Source organism: Oryctolagus cuniculus, chromosome 6, assembly GCF_964237555.1.
Source record: "Oryctolagus cuniculus chromosome 6, mOryCun1.1, whole genome shotgun sequence".
In the NCBI taxonomy this organism is placed as follows: Eukaryota; Metazoa; Chordata; class Mammalia; order Lagomorpha; family Leporidae; genus Oryctolagus; species Oryctolagus cuniculus.
In genome coordinates, this window is record NC_091437.1 from 38,418,635 (window position 1) to 38,440,968 (window position 22,334).

The window sequence follows — 22,334 nt, forward strand, 5'->3', positions numbered from 1 at the left end:
GAAAGGGCATGTTGAGTCTCCGCGTGCCTTTCTCCGGCCCCGTGGGTGTCGACATCGCTGACAGCGCACTGCACCCCACGGCCCGCCGTGATGGGCTTGTTTTGTAACTAGGGAAGGGTCAACGGGTCACTTTGGAAAATTCTAACTAAAGGACTTAAGAAATCAAAATTTTTAACTTTGGGCCACGAAGCCAGTTAAAAAGCATAGTGTGGTGAATCATGCCAAGCTGTGTACTGGGAGCTGGAAGACCCAGGTTCTAGATCTGAGCTGCTCGATGACCTCGGACTGTCATCAGGCACCGCGCTTGGGGGATTTATGATCACATCGCCGGTGTAGCCTGCGGGAAGAAGGAACCCTCACTTCCCAGAGAATGGACGCAGAGAAGTCCCGTCACTTGCTCAAGTTGGTAAGCCGCAAGAGGGGGATCTGAATGGGGGGCCACTCTCACCCAGCCTGCTGTGTGACTTCTCTGCAAGCCAGGAGGCCCCCTCCAGCTTTCTGCTTTATTTTTTGGATCCTTAAGTGGCTGAATTTGCTACCCAACCATGTGTCGGGTCAGGTCACCAAGATTCCCCCAAGGCCTCTGATTGAGAAATTCCCCTACTCAGCAGAGAATGGCTCCAAGGCCTGAAAAGCTCAAAGTCTGAGCAGATCACTAATGCCTGGGAGCCCCCAGGGCAATGCCAGTCATTGAGACTGTCCCTAGACTGTCTCTCTGGCTGGCTCTGCAGAGAGGATTTGCCCCTTCTAGGACCATGTCCCTCCCTGCTGCACACCCCAACTCCGCCTTCAGATTAGTCTCCATGGAGACTGCTCCCCCACCCCCACCCCTCACTCCACTCTTCCCTGCTCAGCCTCTGAGGAACTGGAGGAGTAGAAAAAGGAGCAAGCATCCACCTGGTCTCAGGCCTTCTGATGCTCCGTGCAGTGCCCTTGGTGCTACATTATGTTGTCAAAACTTTCATCTTGGGGCCGGTGCTGTGGTGCAGTGGGTTAATGCCCTGGCCTGAAGTGCCAGCATCCCATATGGGCGCCGGTTTGAGACCCAGCTGCTCCACTTCCAATCTAGCTCTCTGCTATGGCCTGGAAACCAGTGGAGGATGGCCCAAGTCCTTGGGCCCCTGCACCAGCATGGGAGACCCAGAGGAAGCTCTTGGCTCCTGGCTTCAGATGGGTGCGGCCAACTGGCGAGTGAACCATCGGATGGAAGACCTCTCTGTCTCTCTCTGCCTCTCCTCTCTGTGTAACTCTGACTTTCAAATAAAAATAAGTAAGTCTTTAAAAAAAACCACTTTCATCTTAAAGTATCATAGTTTCTCCACCTCCACCTCCTGCACTGTTTCCTCTAAGTGAACCCGCTCGTCTGGCTGAGTGGCGGGGTCAAGTGCAGGGAAGGAGAGAGGGTGCCTTCTACCTTGGCTTCCCTCTTTTTTCTGTTTTGAAAATCACACAAAGGGCCAGCGCCATGGAGTAGTAGGCTAAGCCTCTGCCTGCAGTGTTGGCATCCCATATGGGCACTGGTCCGTGGCCTGGGAAAGCAGTAGAAGATGGCTCAAGTGGGAGACCCAGAAGAAGCTCCTGGCTCCCAGCTTCGGATGGGCCCAGCTCTGGCCATTGCAGCCATCTGGGGAGTAAACTAGCAGATGGAAGACCTTTTGCTCTTTCTCTCCCTCTCTCTCTCTCTCTGTAACTCTGCCTCTCAAATAAATAAATAAATCTTAAAAAAAAAAAAAAAAAGAAAGAAAACTGCGCAAATGATAGCTCTGCCCACCCCCAGCCCCCATCTCCTGGGAACTGAGAGAAACAACAGTGTCCCACGTGCTGCACTTGCTGCTGTCATAACTGCAGTCTGCCAGGGAAGCCGAGGCCAGGGCCTGCTGCAGGGAGGCAGGGGCAGGCGGGAAAGAGGCAAGAAGGAGGCAAGGCTTGGCCCACAGTGAGGCCACTGTGCTTTCAAGCCCAGGACCCACTTTCTCCTGCAAGAGGTTTGAGATTCTGCAACAGGACCGGACAGGAACAAAATGCTGGATTCTAGTCCCAATCCAGCCAATGACTCACTGTGCAGGCTGCAGTAATCCCTCAGGAACATGCTGGAGACTGGATCACCAGACTCCCTAAGGGCTTTTCTGATACTCCCGCTCCTGACCCTTTCCGCTCTTCTTGACCCCGCCTCTGCCTGTACCCTTTGTAATCATGGTTTCCCCGTCTGCACAGTGGACAGAGGGTCAGATATACCCACCCACCCCTGGTTTTGGATCAATGCAGACTTGCAGGTTGGAGGGCAGAGACAGCACTCACGTTATGCCCTTGGTCTTCTCCAAGCCGGGGGACTCTGAGGAGCTTCCATCCACACAGCTGGAGTCCTTGTTCTGCAGGTGCTTGGCACTTGTGGGGGACGGTATGACATCCAGTTTGAGGGCATCGGCTCCCTGGGGACCTTCAGCACTCTTTGTCACAGGCATGACTGCTTCAGAAAGGGAGAGCTCAGTGGAAGGAGGCAGGCTGGGGAGGTGACTTGGTGCAGGTGCAAGCCCAACTCAGCTGCTGTGCCTCAGCCCGCCTTGGCCCAGCTGGAATGAGGTCCCACCCACCTCCTCCCTCCTCCCTCCTCGGGGCACCGCCTCCTCCAGCCTGAAGAAGCCCAGTGGAAGAGGAGGAGCTCCAGGGAGGTGGAGAGGAAGGAGGGACTGGGGAAGGACACCCACCCTTGCTGATACTAGCCAATCAATAACAGTGATGGCAACAGCAATGACAATAGGGATATAGACATATATGTGTGTATGTGTGCAGATATGTGTAGATATGCATATATACACGTACACACATCTCTCTCCATATATATAAATTGTGGTTTTAAGCACAGATCTTTCTTCTTTTCCAAGAAGTCAGAGATTCTGTCTCTCCCCAACATTAATAGGACTGGCCAGGAACAAAAAACTGACTTCAGGGCCATATGTAGAGATAGGTTTATAAATATTTATTATTTATATAAATCTACAAATATTTTTATACACACACATATAAATACACTTAAAAACACACATTTAAGAGGACAGTTCACTCCCATTCACTGATTCACTCCCCAAATATCTGCGAGCAAAACTAGGGGCCAGGATTTCAATCTGGGCCTCTCCCGTGGGTGGCAGGGACCCAACCACTTGAGCCATCACCTGCTGCTTCCCGGGTCTGCACTAGCGGGAAGCTGGGATCAGGAGCCACAGGCAGGCATCAAACACAAGCATTCCGCCAGGTGTCTTGACTACCAGGCCAAGTGCAGGCCAGAGATCATTTCAATAACTACCTTTGATTAAGGCCTTTACGAAGGGAGAGACACTCCTCTAAATGTTCTAGCTATATTTTTTCATTGACTCCTGCAAATTGGGGAATGAAGTCAAGGACTCTGCCAGAGGTTGCATAGCTACAAAGCGGCAGAGCTGGGACTGCAGAGCAACTTGGCGGGGACCTTAACCGATATCCCAGGCCTGCCTTCCAGAAAACACCTGCGTGGCCCCTCTCGTGTTCCTCCCAGGGCCGGGGTGCCCACGTCTCACTGTCCCTGCACTGTAAGATGGCCCTTCCGGGAGCATTTCTTTCTTACGTTGCTAAAAACAGAACAGAACAAGCCTCACTCACCTCTAACTGCTTCAGCTTCCACAGGGAGAGTAGAGGAAATGAGGGAGAGGCAGAGATTGTGCAACTCCAGCCACATTTTCCTGGGCAGGACAGTGGCGCCAAGACAGGGTGTGATTTGCCCAGGGTCACCCATGGCCTTCAGGACCCAAGCCTGTAGCTAAAGACAGCCTCGGGGGCTTCTCTTCTACCCCATTCTCTGTCATTATCTCTGCTTCAGATGAGTGGGCCAGCATTCCTTCCTCCCTGAAATTATAGCCTTGCACTCAAGCCCTGCCACTTCCCCTGCATCATCTCATTCCCCAAACTAACATTTATCGAGTCCTGCTTCGCACCGGGAGCTTTACTTAAATCATCTCCCTGCTAACTGGTAGCATCCCAGACAGATTTCTCAGCTCCCCTCCCTTGCAGGGAGCTCTCTCCAAGGTCCGGTAAGCAGTTTTGAATTTCAAATTTTGCATTTTTTTCTTCTTAAAGGGGCCCTCCCCTCCCCTTCCACCTAATGTATAAGCTTCAGGCTCCACCACTCTGGCCACTTCTTTGGGTAGCATTGTTCTGATGAAGAAATCGGGCCTCGCGGAGGTGAAGTAATAGTTTGCTGAGGGTCACAGCTAAGCCTGCACAGGGTCCAAATGCCGTCTCAGCTTCTCCTGGAGCTGCATCCTGCTTCTTGGACCACCACACTGTCCCCCTGGCTTAACCCCTTCAAGTTTCTGGCCTTGAGTCACTGGAAACACTTGCTGTGGTCCTAGCCATGTCTGCTCTTTGTTGCCTGGCCCCCCTGCGTGCCACTCTCCCTGGGCTGGGGAGCATCAGGCTGCGGTCCATGACCCGCACCTGCACCTGCACCTGCATGGCGCCAGCATTCCACCCTGGATTCCGAGCTCAGAACTCCCCTTCCCCCTAGGGCTCTGTAAAACCAGACTGCCAAGGAGGTCGGGATACCTATGTGCGATCCACTTTCTGCTTCCTCTCCAGGTTGGGAAGAACACTGAGAGTCTTTAAATTTCTTGCTGGGATAGCCATGTTTGCCCAGGGACTTCCACAGATATCATCAGTGAGAAGGAAAGTGGCAGAGGGTTGAGGGGGAGGGACCCCCAAATCATTGTCACACTTGTCAGCAGGTGAGATGCCTTCTCCCAGGCGAGGGGCTGCCAACATAAGCCCTCTAACACTGAGCCAGCATCCGAAGCCCTGAGGTCCACTGTGGCTCTGATGTGAAGCTGTGTGACCCTGGGGAAGGCACTGTCCCTCTCTGGACCTCACTGCTCCCTTTGTGACGTGGGTTCTGGACAGTAGTTGGCCTCAAAGGCCAGAGGACTCCAGGACTCCAGGTCTGCCGTGAGGCAGAGAGGCAGGTGCCCTCTGGCAACCATGATTCTGCTTTCAACTTCTGGGAGCTCAGCTTTCTCAGAGTCTACAAATGAGTGACATCAGTTGCCAAGTCTGGCTAATTTTGTTTACCATTAGGATATCCAGGTCCATCGATGCTGCTATAAGCCACAAGATTCTGTCCCTTTTATGTGCCTGAATAGTCTTCCATGGTGTACATACAATGTATGTTTTTATCATCCATCCATGGTGGACACCTCTTTTGGTTCTGCGTCCAAGCTGCAGTTCAGGTATCTCTGTTCTTCTGCCTTGCCCAGTGCACATCAGGAGCTCCAATATTCACAAAGTCCTTACATGGGCTTCAACACTTTGGGATTTCACACATTGATCAAATTTATAAACATGGCTGGCATTGTGGCAAGACAGGTTAAAGCCACTGTTTGCATCCCATATTGGACTGCCGATCTAGTCCTGGCTGCTCCACTTCTCATCCAGCTTCCTGCTAATGCTCCTGGGAGGCTGCTAACGCTTCCCGAGTCACTGCCCTGTGCCTGGGTGTTCCTCAATTGCTAAATGCTGGTCGAGGGTATCAGGCTGGAGTGGGGATTAACTGAGGAGAGGAACAAGCAGGGCCTGGGTCAGTCAGTGCCCCAGACAGGGCTGCCATTCTGGAGATGTCATGCTGTCCCACGAGGGTATTTGTGAGGTCGCTGTGCTGGGCTGTCCTGTCTTACTGACTGGGGGACTGAAGCCCAGCCAGTGGAAGGGACGTAATAATAAATGGTGTTTGAGGGCAGGGTTGGGTCTGTAGCTGAGCTCAGGTCTCTCGAGGTCCGAGCCCTGCTGCTTTCACTGCTTGCCGGGCACCATGGAAAATATGAATGAGGAGGTTCACTCATTCATTCAACAGACACTTACTGAGTCCTGGCCATGTGGGGAGTGCTCCGGCAGGAGGTAGGCAACAGGAGTAAGCAAACGAAATAGGACTCACGGCTCAGTCTGCTGGAGCTGCATAGCAAAATGCCACAGGCTGCGTGGCCTACACAACATTTATTTTAACACCATGCTGGAGGTTGCAAGAGCTGGCCAAGTCAGTTTCTGGCCAGGGCTTGCTCTCTTCCTGACATGTGGATGGCTGCCTCCTCCCTGTGCCCTCACATGGCCTTTCCTGGTTGCGTGTGCCTGGGTGTGCATCTTCTCCTAAGGACACCCATCCTACCTGATCATGGCCCCGATCCTGATGACCTCATTTAACCTTTAACTGTTTCCTTAGAGGCCCCATCACCGTCATCAAATACAAGCACACGAGCTGATGGAGCTTCCATTTCGAAATCCAATCTCTACCTACTTACCAGTGGCAGTCCAGTGGCAGGGAGAGGGGGAATCTGGAAGAAAGAAAGGAATAACTGAAAATGGTGGTTCATGCCTTGAAGAAAATGACCATGATGATGTTGCAGAGGATGATGGGGGTGGGAGGGAGGAGGCGATGGAGAGAAAGCTGTCAGGTAAGGATTTTGAGAAGGTGGCGTTGAAGCCAAGATCTGAAGAGGAGGAGGCAGCTGTGGGACATCGGAGACTGAGGCTGGTGGTTAGGCAGGGGCAGCAGGTGTAAGGGAGAAGGCAGGCGTAGGCAGTGGAGAGATCCAGGGTGACCTGAATTCTGTGCGCATAGGGGACAGAGCTCAGATGAGGGCTTGGGCCAGGAAGGTTTGCAGCTCAAGGTAAAGAATTAGGGAGTCGGCTGGCGCCGCGGCTCACTAGGCTAATCCTCCGCCTAGCGGCGCCGGCACACTGGGTTCTAGTCCCGGTGGGGGCGCCGGATTCTGTCCCGGTTGCCCCTCTTCCAGGCCAGCTCTCTGCTGTGGCCAGGGAGTGCAGTGGAGGGCAGGTGCTTGGGCCCTGCACCCCATGGGAGACCAGGAAAAGCACCTGGCTCCTGGCTCCTGCCATCGGATCAGCGCGGTGCACTGGCCGCAGCACGCCGGCCGCGGCGGCCATTGGAGGGTGAACCAACGGCAAAGGAAGACCTTTCTCTCTGTCTCTCTCTCTCACTGTCCACTCTGCCTGTCAAAAAAAAAAAAAAAAAAATTAGGGAGTCATTTAATGTGTGTCAGGGTTTGGAAAGATTTTCATGGAGAATGGAGGACAGAAGAGCAAGAGAGGAAGCAGGGAAGCCTGTGAGGAGGTGGTGGCTGAGTCAGGGAGAGACGGTGGGAGCCTGGGCTGGCGCAGTGCTGAGGAGGTGGAGACGAGAGAGTTTGCATGCGTGTGCTCAGGTGTGAGACGGCTGGAGTCACACAGAGGGGCCCACGTAAGATGTCTTCAGGGGATTTCACGCAAATACCACGTATTTGGTCAGCTCACCAAAGGTCCATCGGACCAACTGTGGAGGCTGTCAAACTACAAGCTGACCCTCAGGAGCCCTGCACAGCTGTGTTGCCTATTCATGTGTGTGGATAAGGGCTCTGTTTTCTAGGTTTCTGGACCTGCTGGCAGAGGGTGCATTGGGGAGAAGGAAGGAGTTCATGGCTTCAGCAACAGCTTCCCCTGATGAGCGGGGATGAGGGCTTGATGGGGCCTCTCTGACTTGTTGCAGGCATCCACACTGCACATTCAACACAGTCACATTTCATTCAGCTGTTTGCTTCCAGCAAAAACTAAGTATGATGATGATGATGGTGATGGTGATGGTGATGGTGACTGACTGCCACCACCACTATCACCATCATCCCAGATCAAGAGCTACTGCTTACTGAGTGCATACTATATGCCAGGGATTCAATATTCATTATGTTATTTAATATTTTCACCACCTCTATCCAAGCCAGCAACATCTCTCCCTTGGAAGGCAGCACTAACTTTCTAACTAGTTTCGTTGCCTGAATTCCATTTCCTTACAGCAGCCAGTGATGAGCCACCTTGCTTAAAACCTCCCCTGCTCCAAATTGTTTGGGGGAATGCAGTCAACACTCCTCACTACAGCCCACATACCCCGCACGCTCTGGCCCCTGCCACCCTTCCGCCCTCACCCTGTTTGTCTCCGCCAGCAGCATTCCACTGTGCGCGAACCTGCTCCTTGTCTCCAACAAACACTGCCCTTCCCCTCCTCGCACATCTGCACCTGCTGCTCCCTGTGCCTGAGCTGTGGACCCTCTGCTTTTTGCCTGGCTGGTCTTGGCTCCAGTGTGTTCTCCTCCCAGGGTCTCCCCTGCCATCCTATCCAAAGCCAGCCCCTCTGCCAGCCCAGTCTCTCCATCACAGCCCTGCTCTTTCTTTCATAGCCTGTGGTTCTCCTGCTTACGTGCTTGCTTGCCCATGGTGGTTTGTGCCCTCCAGCTGGAATTTAGCCTCCAAGAAAGTGGGAGGGACTCCTTTGCCCCAGAGTCCAGCACCCACCAGCCTGGCTCATGGGAGACTCAAAATGTGTGTGATGAATCAAGGTGTTATTCCCACCTGACTGACGCTTGGGGTGAAGTCCTTTCCCTTGCTTATGTCAGCTGCCTACCACTGGTGTAAGGAACTGTCACAAACTTGGTGCCTTGAAACCACACAGATGTCTTCTCTTATTGTTCTAAAGGCCAGAAACTAAAGACCAGTTGCACTGGGCTAAGCTGAAAGTGTCAGAAGGGCCAGAGGAAACTGCTCCCTGGGTTTTTCCATTTCTAGAAGGACATTTTGTGCATTTTTTGGCCCTGCCCCCTTCCCTGGTCTTTGCGTAGCATCTCTGCATCCATCACATAATCTCCTTATCTCTTTTCCATGGTCAAATCTCCCTCTGGCTCCCTCTTATGAAGATACTGGGCTCCATTTAGGGCCCACTTGGGTAATACAGAATAATCTCCTAATCTCGAGGCTCTTACTTTACTCATATCTGCAAAGTCTTGGAGTCTTGTCTTGGGGCCATCGCTCAACCTTTTGCAGTTACACAGTCAAGCCCAGTCCTGCCTGACTTCAAAAGCAAACTGTTGACCATTGAGCTTTAGTGTTTTGGTGCATGTGGTTCCGACTCTCGGCTAGGTTAGAGACCTACCACAAGGTGTACACACAGTTAGTGTGCACTTAGTACCCAGCAGATAAATGAAACCATCTCCCCTGGGGCATTAAACATCGCTCCTTCATCAGGACTAAACACCCAGATTTCTCCTGGAACAACCCATTTTCCTCACCTAAGAGCACACTGCTCAGACCCAGAGTCTGCTGCTGCTGCTGGCTCCAGCCCCACCTGACTTCTCTAAGGCCCTCAGCTACCACTTGACGTTTCTGGGAATTTCCTCCTTAGATGTCCTGGACTCACCGTACTGACAGGTATAGTCTCTTGAGCCTACAGATAGAAAAACTGAAGCTTAGGGAGAGGAAGTAAGCACACACAAACACGTATCGTGTTTGGGAAAGAGCCAGGAGCAGAACACATGATTTTCAATTTAGAGATTATCTACCTAAACCTAGTGTTGTCTTTCTTTAAAAAATTAATAGACAGTTCCCACATATCCTCTAACCCCCACACTCTGACCACCTTCGGTCTCTGCACTATCCATATCCTATATCAAACCAGTACATTTATTACGCCATCAAACCTATACTGACACATCGTCATTACCCAAAGTGCTCAGTTTACACAAAGGCTCAATCTTGGTGTTGAGCATCCTACAGGTTTGTACAAAGCTGAAATGATATGCACCTGCCATTACTGTATCATACAGGGTGGGTTCATTGTCCTAAAAGTCCTCCATGCTCCATCTAAGCATCCCACCCCCACCTACCCCCAATTCCTGGCAACTCCTGATCTTGTTACTGTCACCACAGTTTTGCCTTTCTGGAATGTCATTTACTTGGATTCACAGTAGCTCCACAAACAGTGTGGCACTGACTGCCATGGCCAGGACGGAGACATACACACATACATGTGCCTGAGCCATCACCACAGCACCCCAGGTGGTGCTCACCTCTGGACCAGAGGCACAATCAGCCTTTTCAGAGCCATGTGGAGTGGGGGTGGCATAAGGAGTTTCCCAAAGGAAACTCACAGCGATTACCAGAAGAAGGGGGGATACCTGCTAGGAGCAGAAGCAGATGTCCACCACACACAGGCAACAGAACCTGAACATCAGCAGCTGTAACACAAGGTAGGGAGTGAAAAGCGCATGAACATGACAAGCAGAGTCCACGATATAGTGACATGCCACTAAAAATGAATTTTGTCACATATATCTATCAAAACTTTAAGATGTATTACCTTTAATTCAGCAGCTCCATTTCTAATAACCAATCCTATAGAACTGCATGCTCACTCCCACACCATAGTCTTTGCAATAGAATATCTGTAATAGCAAAAACAAACAAACAAACAAACAAGCTGTAGGTATCTCAAGGAGATAATGGCTAAATAAGTGGTTGTAAGTCTATTAAATCAAATGTTGCAGCAACTGTGAAAAAGACTCCAGTACACGTACACACAGTCCTGTGCAGGGAGAGGCAGGATGTATTATGTGAACTGTGAACTGCTCACCCCCATTCGTACAAGATGAAAATAGGGAAAAATGAGAGTCTGGGTCCGTGGACAAGCACTAGTGCTCACACGTGCAAAACACACACACTATGCATAGACTCGCTTATGCTTGAGATAGGTCTGGAACAATCGACAATAATTCCTCCCACAGCATAGGACTCTAAGTGGAGACTTATGGGTAAAAGCAGGGGTGGGAATTTCACATTTGAACATCAATGCATTTGATCTTTAAAGGCATATATTTTATTTTTATAATAAAATGAGAATTTTGAATGGCAGCCAAGCACTGTGGCATAGTGGACTAAGCAGCCACTTGCAAGGCCAGCATCCCACACTGGAGTGCCATTCGAGTCCCAGCTGCTGTTTCCAATCCAGCTTCCTGCTAACACACTTGGGAAGGCAGTGGATGATGACTCAGGTACTTTGACCTCCGCCACCCAATTGGGAGACCAGGAGGGCGTTTCTGACACTTGGCTCGGCCTAGCCCAGACCGGCTGTTGCAGGCATTCTGGGGGGTAAACCAGAGGATGGAAAATCTCTCTTTCTTTCCCTCTGTCTCTGATGTTCAACTTTTAAAATAAATGAATACATCCTAAATAAAACAAACAAAAAAGAAGCAGAGGTCATCTTTTAAAATTTTTTTTTAAAAACTGTGTTAAGAATTCAGGAAGTTCTGCTAATGTGCTGGAAGAAAAAGAGAGGGCTTAGAGGTACACCCATTGCTCATTTCTCCGCCCAGTAGATTCTAGAGTGTGTTTCACCACCTTTGCCCTCCCTTTCGTGCTTTGTGTCATGGTCAGGCGCTAGGGGGCGCCTCTGCTGTGCTCCATCTTCATCCTGATGCCTCTCCCAGGCACCCTTCCATCCTGCACTTCTGTAAGGAGAAATTCTAACGCTGAGGTCCAGGGTCAGGCGCCACTCACACAGAGACCAAGAAGGAAGTGGTGTTTTCTGCCGGCCGCCGGCTTCCTGCAGCCTCCCCTGGTGGCCGCGGTTCCCGGTTAGGAATTCCGTGGAGGACAGGCTACCCAACTGGGGGCCATTTTCTCCTTCAAACTTCACTTCAGACCCGCCTCTTCGTCTCTCCTGCTCGGAGGTGCCCATAAAGGGCGCCCCAGTGCCATGGAAGCTGTGTTTCTGCACACACAGCATCTGCATCTGGCCAGGGAACTCCACACACAGCAACTCCTGCGCTGAGTGACAAGCCTGGGGAACGCAAGCCGCCCCGGGGGGCTACAGGGGCTGAGGCGAAGCCACAGACGCCTGCACCAACCAGCGGGGTGGCTGGGCCTGTGCCACGGAAGCAGAAGAGGGAGAGCACGGGTGGGTGGGAAAGTGTGCTGGGGGCCACCTAAGCCACACTCTCATGTTACAGAGAGAGAGGAGGGGCCGCTTGCTCCGCAGTCAGGTAGCTGAGACAGGGACAGGGTTCAGTGGTTACGACCACGGACTTCAGCACCTCAGAGAGCAGGGTTTAAATCTGCCTTTGCCACTCTCTGCGGGACTTAGTGCTGGCCCCTAAGCTCTTGCGGCCTGAGGCCAAGAAGCCATCTGCAGGATCGGATTCCGAGGCCGTGGTGTCGCACATGGGACGCGCCTCAGACACTGCTCGGGCCCCCATCAGCAGGGCTGTTCCTGTCACTTGGGTGGCGGATCAGTGTTTCCTCAGGTTCCAAGGTGCTGGGAGAGGAGGAGGCTCAGCCTGGCTTGGAGATGGGGATGGTCCCTTCGTGCCTCTTCTGGCCTTCATAGGGCCAGAGTGAAATAACGAAAACTCGTCAAACACCTCGTCTGTGCAAATCATTTTCATCCACACGCTCTTACTCTCCCCCATGATACTCTGAGGATCGCCAGGACTTCGGCCTGGCATTTAATCCGCTCCACCCCAGTGCCCGCCCCTTGGGGTAACCTCGCTGTGCCTGTTCAAGGGGTCTCCAAAGCATCCATGGAAATGCGTACTATGCGTGGATGTGAACATTTTTAAAAGCATTTATTTGGGAGGCAGAGAGAGCGAGCAAGCGAGCGGTAGGGAGTGCTCCTATCTGCTGATTCACTCCCCAGTGCTCACAAGGTTCAAGGACAAAGCCGAGAGCCAGGGACCCAATCCAGTTCTCCCACATAGGTGGCAGGAACCCAATAACTTGGTTAGAGGAAGCTATAAAAATAGTGTTTTTCTTATTTTTCATTCCTCTACAGGAGATCTGACTGCCTAAAGCAACAACAAGGCTTTCTATGGTAGGATGGCCACCAAAATGCAAGTGTGCATAACAACTGTTTCAGGGAAGACCATCTCTCTCCAGGCCGAACCCTCGGTTCCAACAGAAAATGTACAGCCCAAGATCCAGCCGAGGCAAGGGACTCCTCCCGGTCAGCAAAGACTGAACCAACTGCAGATGGATGGGCCCTGCCCACCACATCTGAAAGCAGTCCACTCTTCATCTTGTGCTGAGACTTCCCGGTGGTACTAAGAAAAGGAAGAAGTCCTGCCCCACTCCCAGGAAGAATAAATGTAAAAGAAAGAAGGCCGAGCTGGCTGTGCTGACGGACGTAAGGTGGATAAGAGTGGCGTACTTAGGAGTTGGGATGAGGGTGGTGCTGGAGATTTTGTGGCCAGCCACCTTGACAGGTGTCACTGAGGCACGTGCTGTCTGACCTACTGCTTCAACAAACTATAAGACGGGTGACTGCATATGAGGAGTTAATAAAACACATCAACAATTGGGGCCAGCACTGTGGTGCAGAGAGTTAAAAGCCCTGGCCTGAAGCACCAGCATCCCATTTGGCACCGGTAATAGTCCGGGCTGCTCCTTTTCTGATCCAGCTCTCACTAGGGCCTGGGAAAGCAGTAGAAGATGGCCCAAGTCCATGGGCCCCTCTACCCACATGGGAGACCTGGAAGAAGCTTCTGGGTTCTGGCTTTGGATTGGCACAGCTCCAGCTGTTGCAGCCATCTGGGGAGTGAACCAATGGAGGGAAGACCTCTCTTTCTGTCTCTACCTCTCTAACTCTTTCAAATAAATAACATAAATCTTAAAAAAAAAAAAAAAACATGAACAAGATAAATAAATAAAGCAAGGACAAGCAAACTATGGCCTTTGAGCTGCCAGCCTATTTTTACGAGTAACAGTTTTATTGGGATGCAGCCATGGTCATTTGTGTATATGTTCTCTCCCTCTGCTTCTAGCAGAACAGAGCCTGTACAGAGTGAAAGAGAGTTTACAATATTTATGGTTGGGTTCTTTAAGAAAAAGTCAGACAACTTCTGGTTTAAAGCAAAAATAGTAGCTATGCATTGTGGGTTTATAGCATGTATAAAAATAAAATGGGACAAAAATAGCATGAAAATGGGAAAGAGGAATTGGTCATATACTACTGGAGGGCTCGGATTCTACAGCAGTATATTATTTGAAAGTAGTCTATGATTGATTATAGATATAAATGGTAGACCATAGGGCAATGACTAAAAATATTTTTTAAAGATGGGATCTTTAAAAATACCCAACCCAAAAACAAGCAGAAAAAGAAGAAAAAATAAAGAGCAGATGGAACAGAGAATATTCAGCAAGGTAGATTTGAATTCAAACTAGCAGCAATTGCATGAAATATATAAGTGGTCTAAACACCAATTAAAAGACAGAGATAGATTGGATATAAAAACAAGACCCGACTATCAGCTTTCTACAAGAAATCCATTAAATGTAAAGAACAGTCAGTAGGTTAAAATTAAAGGAAAAAACACATGCAAATACTCAAGAAACCTGGAGTGGCTGCATTAACAACAAACTATACTTAGGAACAAGGAATATTGCCAGAGATAAAGAGGGATATTATAAAATGCTAAAGAGTCAACTTAGCTAGAAAACTCTAAAAGATGTAAATGTGTATTTCTTTAACAACAAACCTTCAAAAAGCCCAAAGCTAAAAATGATAGATTTGAAATATGAAATAGACAAATCCATTACGTATATTGGAAACATCAATAATCCTATCCCAGAGACCAACACGCGAGTGGCAGGCTGGGGGTGGGGGGAGTGCCCAGGGAGCTTCATAAAAACACCTGGGAATGAAATCTAGACCCTGGCTGCAAGCGGACCACAGGAGGACCACACTTTTTGAATTAGTTGTTGTTATTTAAAATGTGAAAGTGGGGGCTGGCACTGTGGCGCAGCAGGTTTACATCCTGGCCTGAAGCGCTGGCATCCCATGTGGGCACCGGTTCTATTCCCGGCTGCCCTTCTTCCAATTCAGCTCTCTGCTATGGCCCGGGAAAGCAGTGGAAGATGGCCCAAATCCTTGGGCCCCTGCACCCGCGTGGGAGACCTGGAAGAAGCTCCTGGCTCCTGGCTTCAGATCAGCACAGCTCCGGCCATTGCAGCCATCTGGGGAGTGAACCAGCAGATGGAAGACCTCTCTCTCTCTGCCTCTCCTCTCTCTGTGTAACTCTGACTTTCAAATAAATAAATAAATCTTTTTAAAAATGTGAAAACATTGCATGTACACATACACAGGACTTCTGGCTTCTTTTAAATTTGGAAACATTCCCCCTTTGCCCATTCCCACCCACCCACCCTTACCACATGGGTAACTGTGGACCAGGCTGCTGTCCCTCCCCTGGTCATACCCCTGGTCAAATCTTTCATTTGCTCTCCCCACCTGGCCATGGTGGGCAGGAAGAGGAAAACCCCAAGTTCAAACCTAGCTCTCGGAGCAGGCTGGATATCCTGGGAATTTCCAAGGGGAAACAACCCAGAGTCTGCATCCAGGCAGGAAATGCCTCGGAGCGCTTCCAGAGCTCCCGGGAATAAGGTTCCTCTTCTCCGCTGCTCTGGGTACACAGAGCTCTCAGCTTCCCACATCTGCCTGTGAGGACCAGACTCTCTCAGTTGGACTCACCCAGACAGAGAGCAGGTTCTCAGCGGGGATGTCAATGTACAGGCGCAAAGCCAAGAGCAGAAGCGGTGGAGGGGCCATGTGCCTGAAAAGGAGAGCGAAAGGGAGAAGCAGCTGCTGGCATCCCGGCAGTGGCCTTGCCCTGACCACCTTCCCAGTTGGTCCCAGACCTGGCCTGTCTTACCAGGAAGTGGGAAGAGTGCCGTGAAGTGCTCTCCAGTGCCAGCTGCGACAGGAACTATTCTATGTTTTAGGTGACATGGGCTAGATCGACTGCCCTGGCAACTATTGTGTCTCGGTTCACAGGAGTTACGCTGTACCCACCAGGTTCAGAGAACCCCACTCCACCCCCGGCAAGGTGTGCAATGCAGGTCAGGCCCGAGAGGTGGAGAGGCCGGGTCCTGGGGAGCCCCTTGTCGGCCGCCTCAGGCAGACAAAACCACTTTCCATTTAGTTTTATAACTTAGGTTACTTTGGATTGGACTTCATTGCTTGCACATAAAAGAGATCTGATCGACAGTTGGAAGCTGGGGGGAACACTTGGAGTCATTCCGTCTGATACCTTTGTTATAGAGAGGGAACCTGGGGTCCAGAGGAGAAATAGCCTGCCCAGAACACAGTGGGCTTCATGGCCACGCTGGACAGGAGTCTAGCTCCTGACTCATGCAGGCTGTCTGAGCTTCTCAGCCTCTCCTCCTGGTGCTGACCCTCACTCATGGTCTTTCCATTTCCTTCTGATACAGGGGAGCCAAGCCAGCCCCATCACACACACCATCCTAGAACTTCGGGCTCTGAGGCTAAACCCACTCGCTCCCAGGTGGGGAGGTTTAGTAGTGCTCACCTGGAGTGGCCCCCAACTTGAAGCAGCCCCTGGCCTTGAGGCTCGGCTATGGGGGTGATCACGAACATCCCCTCATGCAGAATGAGCTGAAACTGGGCACCATGCCACATCTTGTCTTCCGGCGGAAAAACCTGCTAAGGGAAGAACCACACTCAACTACATGGTGGTTTATATTTATGTTAAGACTTCTTTGCCCACTTTTTGCCACCCTAAGGTCATGCATCTCAGGAACAAATATTTCAGGGAAAAAACCAGAAACAAAATATCTCAGGGAAAAAAAAAGAAAAACCAAAAAGCTCCAAGACAGGGTACTAGCTTCAAATCTACTAGGTATAAAGGACTACTGAATTACAGCATCAGATATTAAAATTACCTTCAAGCCCAGCCATGCATAGTAGAGTATCCTGCTCTATACTCAGGAAAGGCTTTGCCTCCAAGCAGCTTTGTGGCCTGTGCATTGCTGTGACAGAAAATTGCTGTTAGCATGTACAGGCAACCATCTCTGCAGGAACTGTGCTTCCCCACTCTGCCCACGAGGGGGCGCAGCAGCCCAATTCCAGGTGGTAAGTGCTCATCCAGCGGTGAGGCAGGTGTGTGCACTTCAGTACAAGTTTGGATTCCTTCTGCTTGGAGCGGGAGAGGAGGGCACTTTATATACAAGAATGAATGACAACTCCTGTCCGAAGGATGGGAAGCAGTAGACATAGTTCCAGCGCTGGAACCTGTTTCTTTACTTGCGGTCTGAGTTAGCTGTCAAGGAAACTGCAGGCCCCTGCTCTATTCCAGTCCCTGCTGTCTATGGTCTGCGATTCTGTGCTCCAGAGTAATAAGGCGGGAGCCTCGGATCTGCCTAGCACACCCCTGCAAAGGAGGACAAAAGACAAACAGCTTAGGGCCGGCGCTGTGGCTCAATTGGTTAATCCTCTGCCTGTGGTGCCGGCACCCCTGGTTCTAGTCCCGGTTGGGGCGGTGGGTACTAGTTCCAGTTGCTCCTCTTCCAGTCCAGCTCTCTGCTGTGGCCCCGGAGGGCAGCGGAGGATGGCCCAAAGTGCTTGGGTCCCTGCACCCACATGGGAGACCAGGAGGAAGCACCTGGCTCCTGGCTTCAGATCGTGCAGCGCCGGCCATAGCGGCCATTAGAGGGTTGAATCAACATAAGGAAGACCTCTCTCTCTCACTGTCTATAACTCTCTCTCTGTCTCTCTCTCACTGTCTAACTCTGCCTGTGGAAAAAAAGAAAGACAAACAGCTTAAAAAGCACAAAGAGGAAGACCAGGGTGCTTGGTTTTGGGAGCTGGGGGTGCAGCCAGATCACACGCAGGCCTCAGGTTCATCTCCACACCCGGACGTGAACCCCACTTCAAGCTGGGGCTGGAACTCTTGCCTGCCCCTTTATTTAGCCTTTTATTTTGAAACGTTTCAGACTTCAAAAAGTTGCAAGAATAGGACAGAATTCCCAGTTTGTATGTGTTTATCGTATTATTCTCTCCGTAAGTATATTTTTTAAACAAAGATGGCTCCTCAAATTTGAGTAGGCAATGGATATGTTTATATTTGTTCTGAGCAATGGGACAATAACTGATATGTTTTAAAGATTGTACTGTTTGTGATCTCATTCAAGGGGCACAGAGAGTAAGAAATATTTAAAACCTACTGCGGAATTCCCTTTTAGTACTGACTTTATTAGTCATTTTCCTTGTACTGCATTCAAAGAGCTCTAGCAGCTAGAAGTGCTGCTTGAAGGCAGAGCAGATTAAGTAGATTTTTTTTTATAATGATTAGGCTAATTTGCCTTTTTTAATTTTTTGAAGGTTTTTATTTAATGAATACAAATTTTCATATGTACAGCTTTTAGGGATATAGTGTTTCTTCCCCCATTCCTGCCCTCCCACTCTCACTCCCATCCCACCTCCCACTCCCTCTCCTGTTCCATTTTCCATTAAGATTCGTTTTTAATTGACTTTATATACAGAAGACCAACTAGATTTCAACTATTTGCACCCACACAGACATACAAAGTATTAAGAACAGTTTGAAGACTAGTTTTACTGTTAATTTTCATAATACAACTCATTAAGGACAGAGGTCCAGCATGGGGAGCAAGTACACAGTGATTCCTGTTGTTGATTTAACAACTGATACTCTTAATTATGACGTAAGTATCACCCAAGGCTCTTGACATGAGCCGCCAAGGCTATGGAAGCCTTTTGAGTTCACAAATGCCATCGGTTTTTAGACAGGGCCATATGCAAAATGGAAGTTCTCTCCTCCCTTCAGAGAAAGGTACCTCCTTCTTTGATAGCCCCTTCTTTCCACTGGGGTCTCACTCATAGAGATCCTTCATGCAGAACCATTTTTGCCACTATGTCTTGGCTTTCCATGCCTGAAGTGCTCTCATGGTGTTTTCAGAAAGGCCTTAGGGGCTGATTCTGAGGTCAGAGTGCTGTTTAGGGTGTTTGTCATTCTATGAGTCAGCTGTGTGGACTGCTTCCCATGTTGGAGCTTTCTCTCCTTTGCAATTCTATCTATTGTTATTACCGGACACTTGGTCTTATTTATGTGATCCCTTTGACTGATGGTCCTATGTATATGATCAATTCCATACTTAATATGATCAATTAAGTAGATTTTTAAACTCAGAAGGCCACCAGTGCTTAAGTAGGTTGACCAGCTGCCAGGGCCTGTTGTCAAAGGTGGTGAGTTATCCCATTTTACACATGGACCAGGTGGAGCCCACAGGAAAAAGTTTTGCCCGGCCTCCTGCAGCCTTCTGTCAGTTCTCTCTCCCTAGGCTGTTAGCAGCCTTTCACGTGTACTCAGTGAGGACTAGTGAAACAAAATACTAATAAAGGATCAACTGTGCTCACTGAGACCTTATAACACCCTTGGCTTCGTGGGTGTCAGGATCTCTGTTTTACAGATGAGAAAACTGAGGCACAGAGAGGGGTAAAAACAGTAGCTTGTCCAAGATCACAGAGCTGCATAGGGTGAAGAAAAAAAACCAGGATTCAAACCCTGCCTGCTGGGCTGCACTGATCATGCTGTTCCTCTGACTTCCTAGCATGGGGATGGGGCACTCACCCCATCTCTAACTGCACCCCTGCAGTACCTCCCAAGGCAAAGACGCTGTCCTGAAGAGCAGGGGAAGGGCTTCCAGCCTGCCACCATGGCGGGCTGCTGGGGACCGGGATCTCCCAACTGAGAAACACAGGAAAAATGGCTGTCGTCGCCCTAAAACCAGGCTTGTGAAAACGCAACAGGAGGAAAGCAAAGGGAGAGCACCAGGAAGCGGCGCCCACAGAGTGCTCAGCCTTCCGCGACCTTCTCCTGTGGTGGGCTGGGGCAGGAGGAAGGACAGGAGGCAGCTGAGGCCCAGGGCTGAAGTCCCCAGGCTAGCAGTGGGACCTCAGTGCCTCCATGCACCAAGCATGATGGGGAACTAGATGTGGGGAGGAAGTGGCTTCCGTTCTCTGCACTCGCTGGGGCCAGTGTTTGGGGCCAGTGAGAGCAGAGGACAGGGAGGCCCTGCAGAAATCCTCTGGCCTGTGCCTCTGTTTTGCACTAGGGGATCCCGCAATCCAGAGAGACAGGGATCCTCACGTAGGGTTCCTCGGCCCTGGTGGATAAGCCGCTCATATCCCCGGCGCCGTGTTAAGGGCCTTCTGTGTGTTACTGAATTCTCACCCCTACCCCACAACGTGGACGGCTTTATCTTCATTTTCAGGACAAGGAAACTGAGGCTCGGGCCTTGCTTCAGGTTCTCCTTCCAGCAGTGAGGAGGTTCAACTACAACAGCCTGCCTGAGACTTTAGGCATTTATCGCATCTGTGTTTCACCTAGGTTAATTTTCTCAAGTCGGTGTTTGAAAATTAGGTGGGTTTTAAAAGTGTTATAATGCAATTCTAAGTTGCTATGAATAAAAGGGAACAAATACATAATGAAGGAAATCAACCAACACCTTTCCCCCCTCCCCAGTTCACTACCTGCTCCCCACCAGGGGTAGGGAAACCCTGAACTAAATGATCAATGATCGAGAACAATGCTCTTAAAGGGACAATAACCTTTAACCCCACTAAAAGCCCCTGCAAACAAGAAGACCTCCAGGGTGTCTGCAGCAACAGGTCTGGCTCCAGGAGCCTGGAAGCCGCTTCCTTCCGCCTGGAAACAGCCAGCGCAGTGGCGAGAGGGTGACCCCTGTCTTGCAGCTGCAAAGGGCCTGGATCGTCACTGTTGCTCAGGCAGCAGGCGGTGAAGCCTCTGAGAGTCTGCACCCAGCGTCTGAGTCCTCACCCTGCTTTCCACTCTGTAAAAAAAAAAAAAAAAAAAAAAAAGGAAAAGAAAAGAAACCAGGCCAGGCCAGGTGCTTGGCCTAGGGATTGAGAAACCCATTGAAATGCCTGGGTTGGTTACCTGGTTCCGCTCCTCACTCCAGCTTCCTCCTAATGCAGGCGCCCCGGGGGGCAGCGGTGGAACTCAGTTGATTGCGTTTCTGCCACTCCCGTGGGAGACATGGCTGAGTTCCTGGCGCCCGGCTGCAGCCCAGCAGCTGTTGTGGATATCTGGAGACTGAAACAGTGGATGGGAGCTCTGTCTGCTGTCTCTGCCTCTTAAATAAATACCTAAATAAAAATTTCAAAGGCGATGATAAAGAAACAGTGGCAGCTATTTCAGCTCAGTTCTTTCGAATTCATTAGCGTTATGGAGAGTTTAGGAACCGCCATTTGTGTGTATAAACAGCTTTGAAACTTTGTGATCCACTTTTCAGCTGGGAACTGAAGCACAAAGAAGTGGCAGAGCAATAATTAGAATCCAGAGAGCTCGGCGGGAGCAGGCCTTGTCAACCCGGGCAGCACTGCCATTCTGGGCCAGCTGATCCCTTGTGCGGTGCTGTCCTGTGTGCTGCAGGGTGCTGAGCTGCGTCCCTGGCTTCTACCCACTCGGTGCCAGCAGCATCCCCCTCCCAGTTATGACAACAGCAAGCGTCTCCAGGAATTGCCAAATGTCCTCTGAGGTCAAAGTCATTCCCCGCTGAAAACCCACTGCTCCCGAGAGTCTGCATCTGAATCCACTCGGCTCACTCACTCTGCTGCCTCTCTTACAGCTGCGGCTGGGTTCTCAGCAGGTTTCCACCAAACAGCCTCACCAGGGGGGCGTTCTGAGCCCTGCTTTAGCAACATGATTCAGGGCCGCACAGCAAGGGAGGTGCAAAGCCAGGCTCCCAGCCACGCTTCAAGCTCTTTCTGTATTGATTCCTAGCCACGGTGGTGTCCGAAGTTTCTGACACTCATTAATGAGCACAGCTGAAGGCTAGGGATGGAGGCTGCCCAACCTTTATTCCTCATTTCCTTTTAATTTCTCCTATGCTCCATCACGTCCACAGGGTTATCTGCTCGGCAAACCCTCCTTATCAGATACAATAACTGCTGCCCGGTCCCCTAATCACTGTTGATTGGATCAAGGGTGGCGCTAATCCAAGTTGAACCAGGAAGTTCCTTTCCTAGATTTTTGTTTGAGAAACCCTCAGATCAGGCTCCCTCTGGTGGCCAAGATGGTAACATGTAAAACTCAGAGCTGTGGACGGATTTTTACCACAAGTGCAGGGGCTGTAGCCTGTCCTAACCTGGGCTGTTGAGGCCATTTGGGGAATAGACCAGTGGATGGAAGATTCTCATTGCTCTCTCCTCTCTCTCCTTCCCTCTCCCTATTCCTCTCTCTCTCCCTCTGCCTTTCAAAATAGTTAATATTAACAACTTAAAAAACAAGGGCCTGCACTGTGGCATAGTGGGAAAAGCCATGGCCTGCAGTGCCAGCATCCCATATAGGTACAGGTTCAAGTCTCAGCTGCTCCACTTCCAATCCAGCCCTCTGCTGATGGTGTGGGAAAGCAGTACAAGATGACCCAAGTGCTTGGGCCCCTGCACTCACGTGGGAGGACTGGAAGAAGATACTGGCTTCAGATTGGCACAGTTCCGGCCATTGCAGCCATTTGGGGAGTGAACCAGCGTATGGAAGATCTCTCTCTGCCTCTGTAACTATGCCTTTCCAATAAATAAATCTTTTTTAAAAATCACAAATTATAACAATAACAGCTCATGGAATGGGGAGCACAGAGCCAGGATGGGCTGAGCCTTTCTT

At 50.4% G+C, this 22,334-nt stretch overlaps 1 protein-coding gene and 2 long non-coding RNA genes across 6 annotated transcripts in view; 1 reads left to right on the plus strand and 2 right to left on the minus strand.

Annotated features, from left to right (window-relative positions):
* Positions 1-2,604, minus strand: part of SLC36A2 (solute carrier family 36 member 2) — a 32,014-nt gene extending 29,410 nt beyond the window's left edge. Inside the window, exon 1 of one of the 2 annotated variants that reach the window (XM_002710321.5) lies at positions 2,299-2,604. In XM_002710321.5, the coding sequence (XP_002710367.3) occupies positions 2,299-2,462 (164 nt within the window). In that variant the 5' untranslated portion in view covers positions 2,463-2,604. The remainder of the gene's footprint in view (positions 1-2,298) is intronic. The other variant, XM_070076338.1, reaches the window with a different exon arrangement.
* LOC138850192 (uncharacterized) lies at positions 1-14,954 on the plus strand. Its single transcript, XR_011389828.1, has 2 exons — positions 1-406; positions 12,665-14,954. It is a non-coding gene; the product is annotated as an uncharacterized lncRNA (long non-coding RNA).
* Positions 2,806-22,334, minus strand: part of LOC103347926 (uncharacterized) — a 26,717-nt gene continuing 7,188 nt past the window's right edge. Inside the window, exons 2-8 of one of the 3 annotated variants that reach the window (XR_011389826.1) lie at positions 20,610-20,758; positions 16,573-20,502; positions 16,200-16,330; positions 15,362-15,443; positions 10,196-10,280; positions 10,014-10,073; positions 2,806-6,347 (exon numbers count right to left, since the gene is read on the minus strand). This is a non-coding gene — a long non-coding RNA (uncharacterized lncRNA). The other 2 variants (XR_011389825.1, XR_007918996.2) reach the window with 2 other exon arrangements.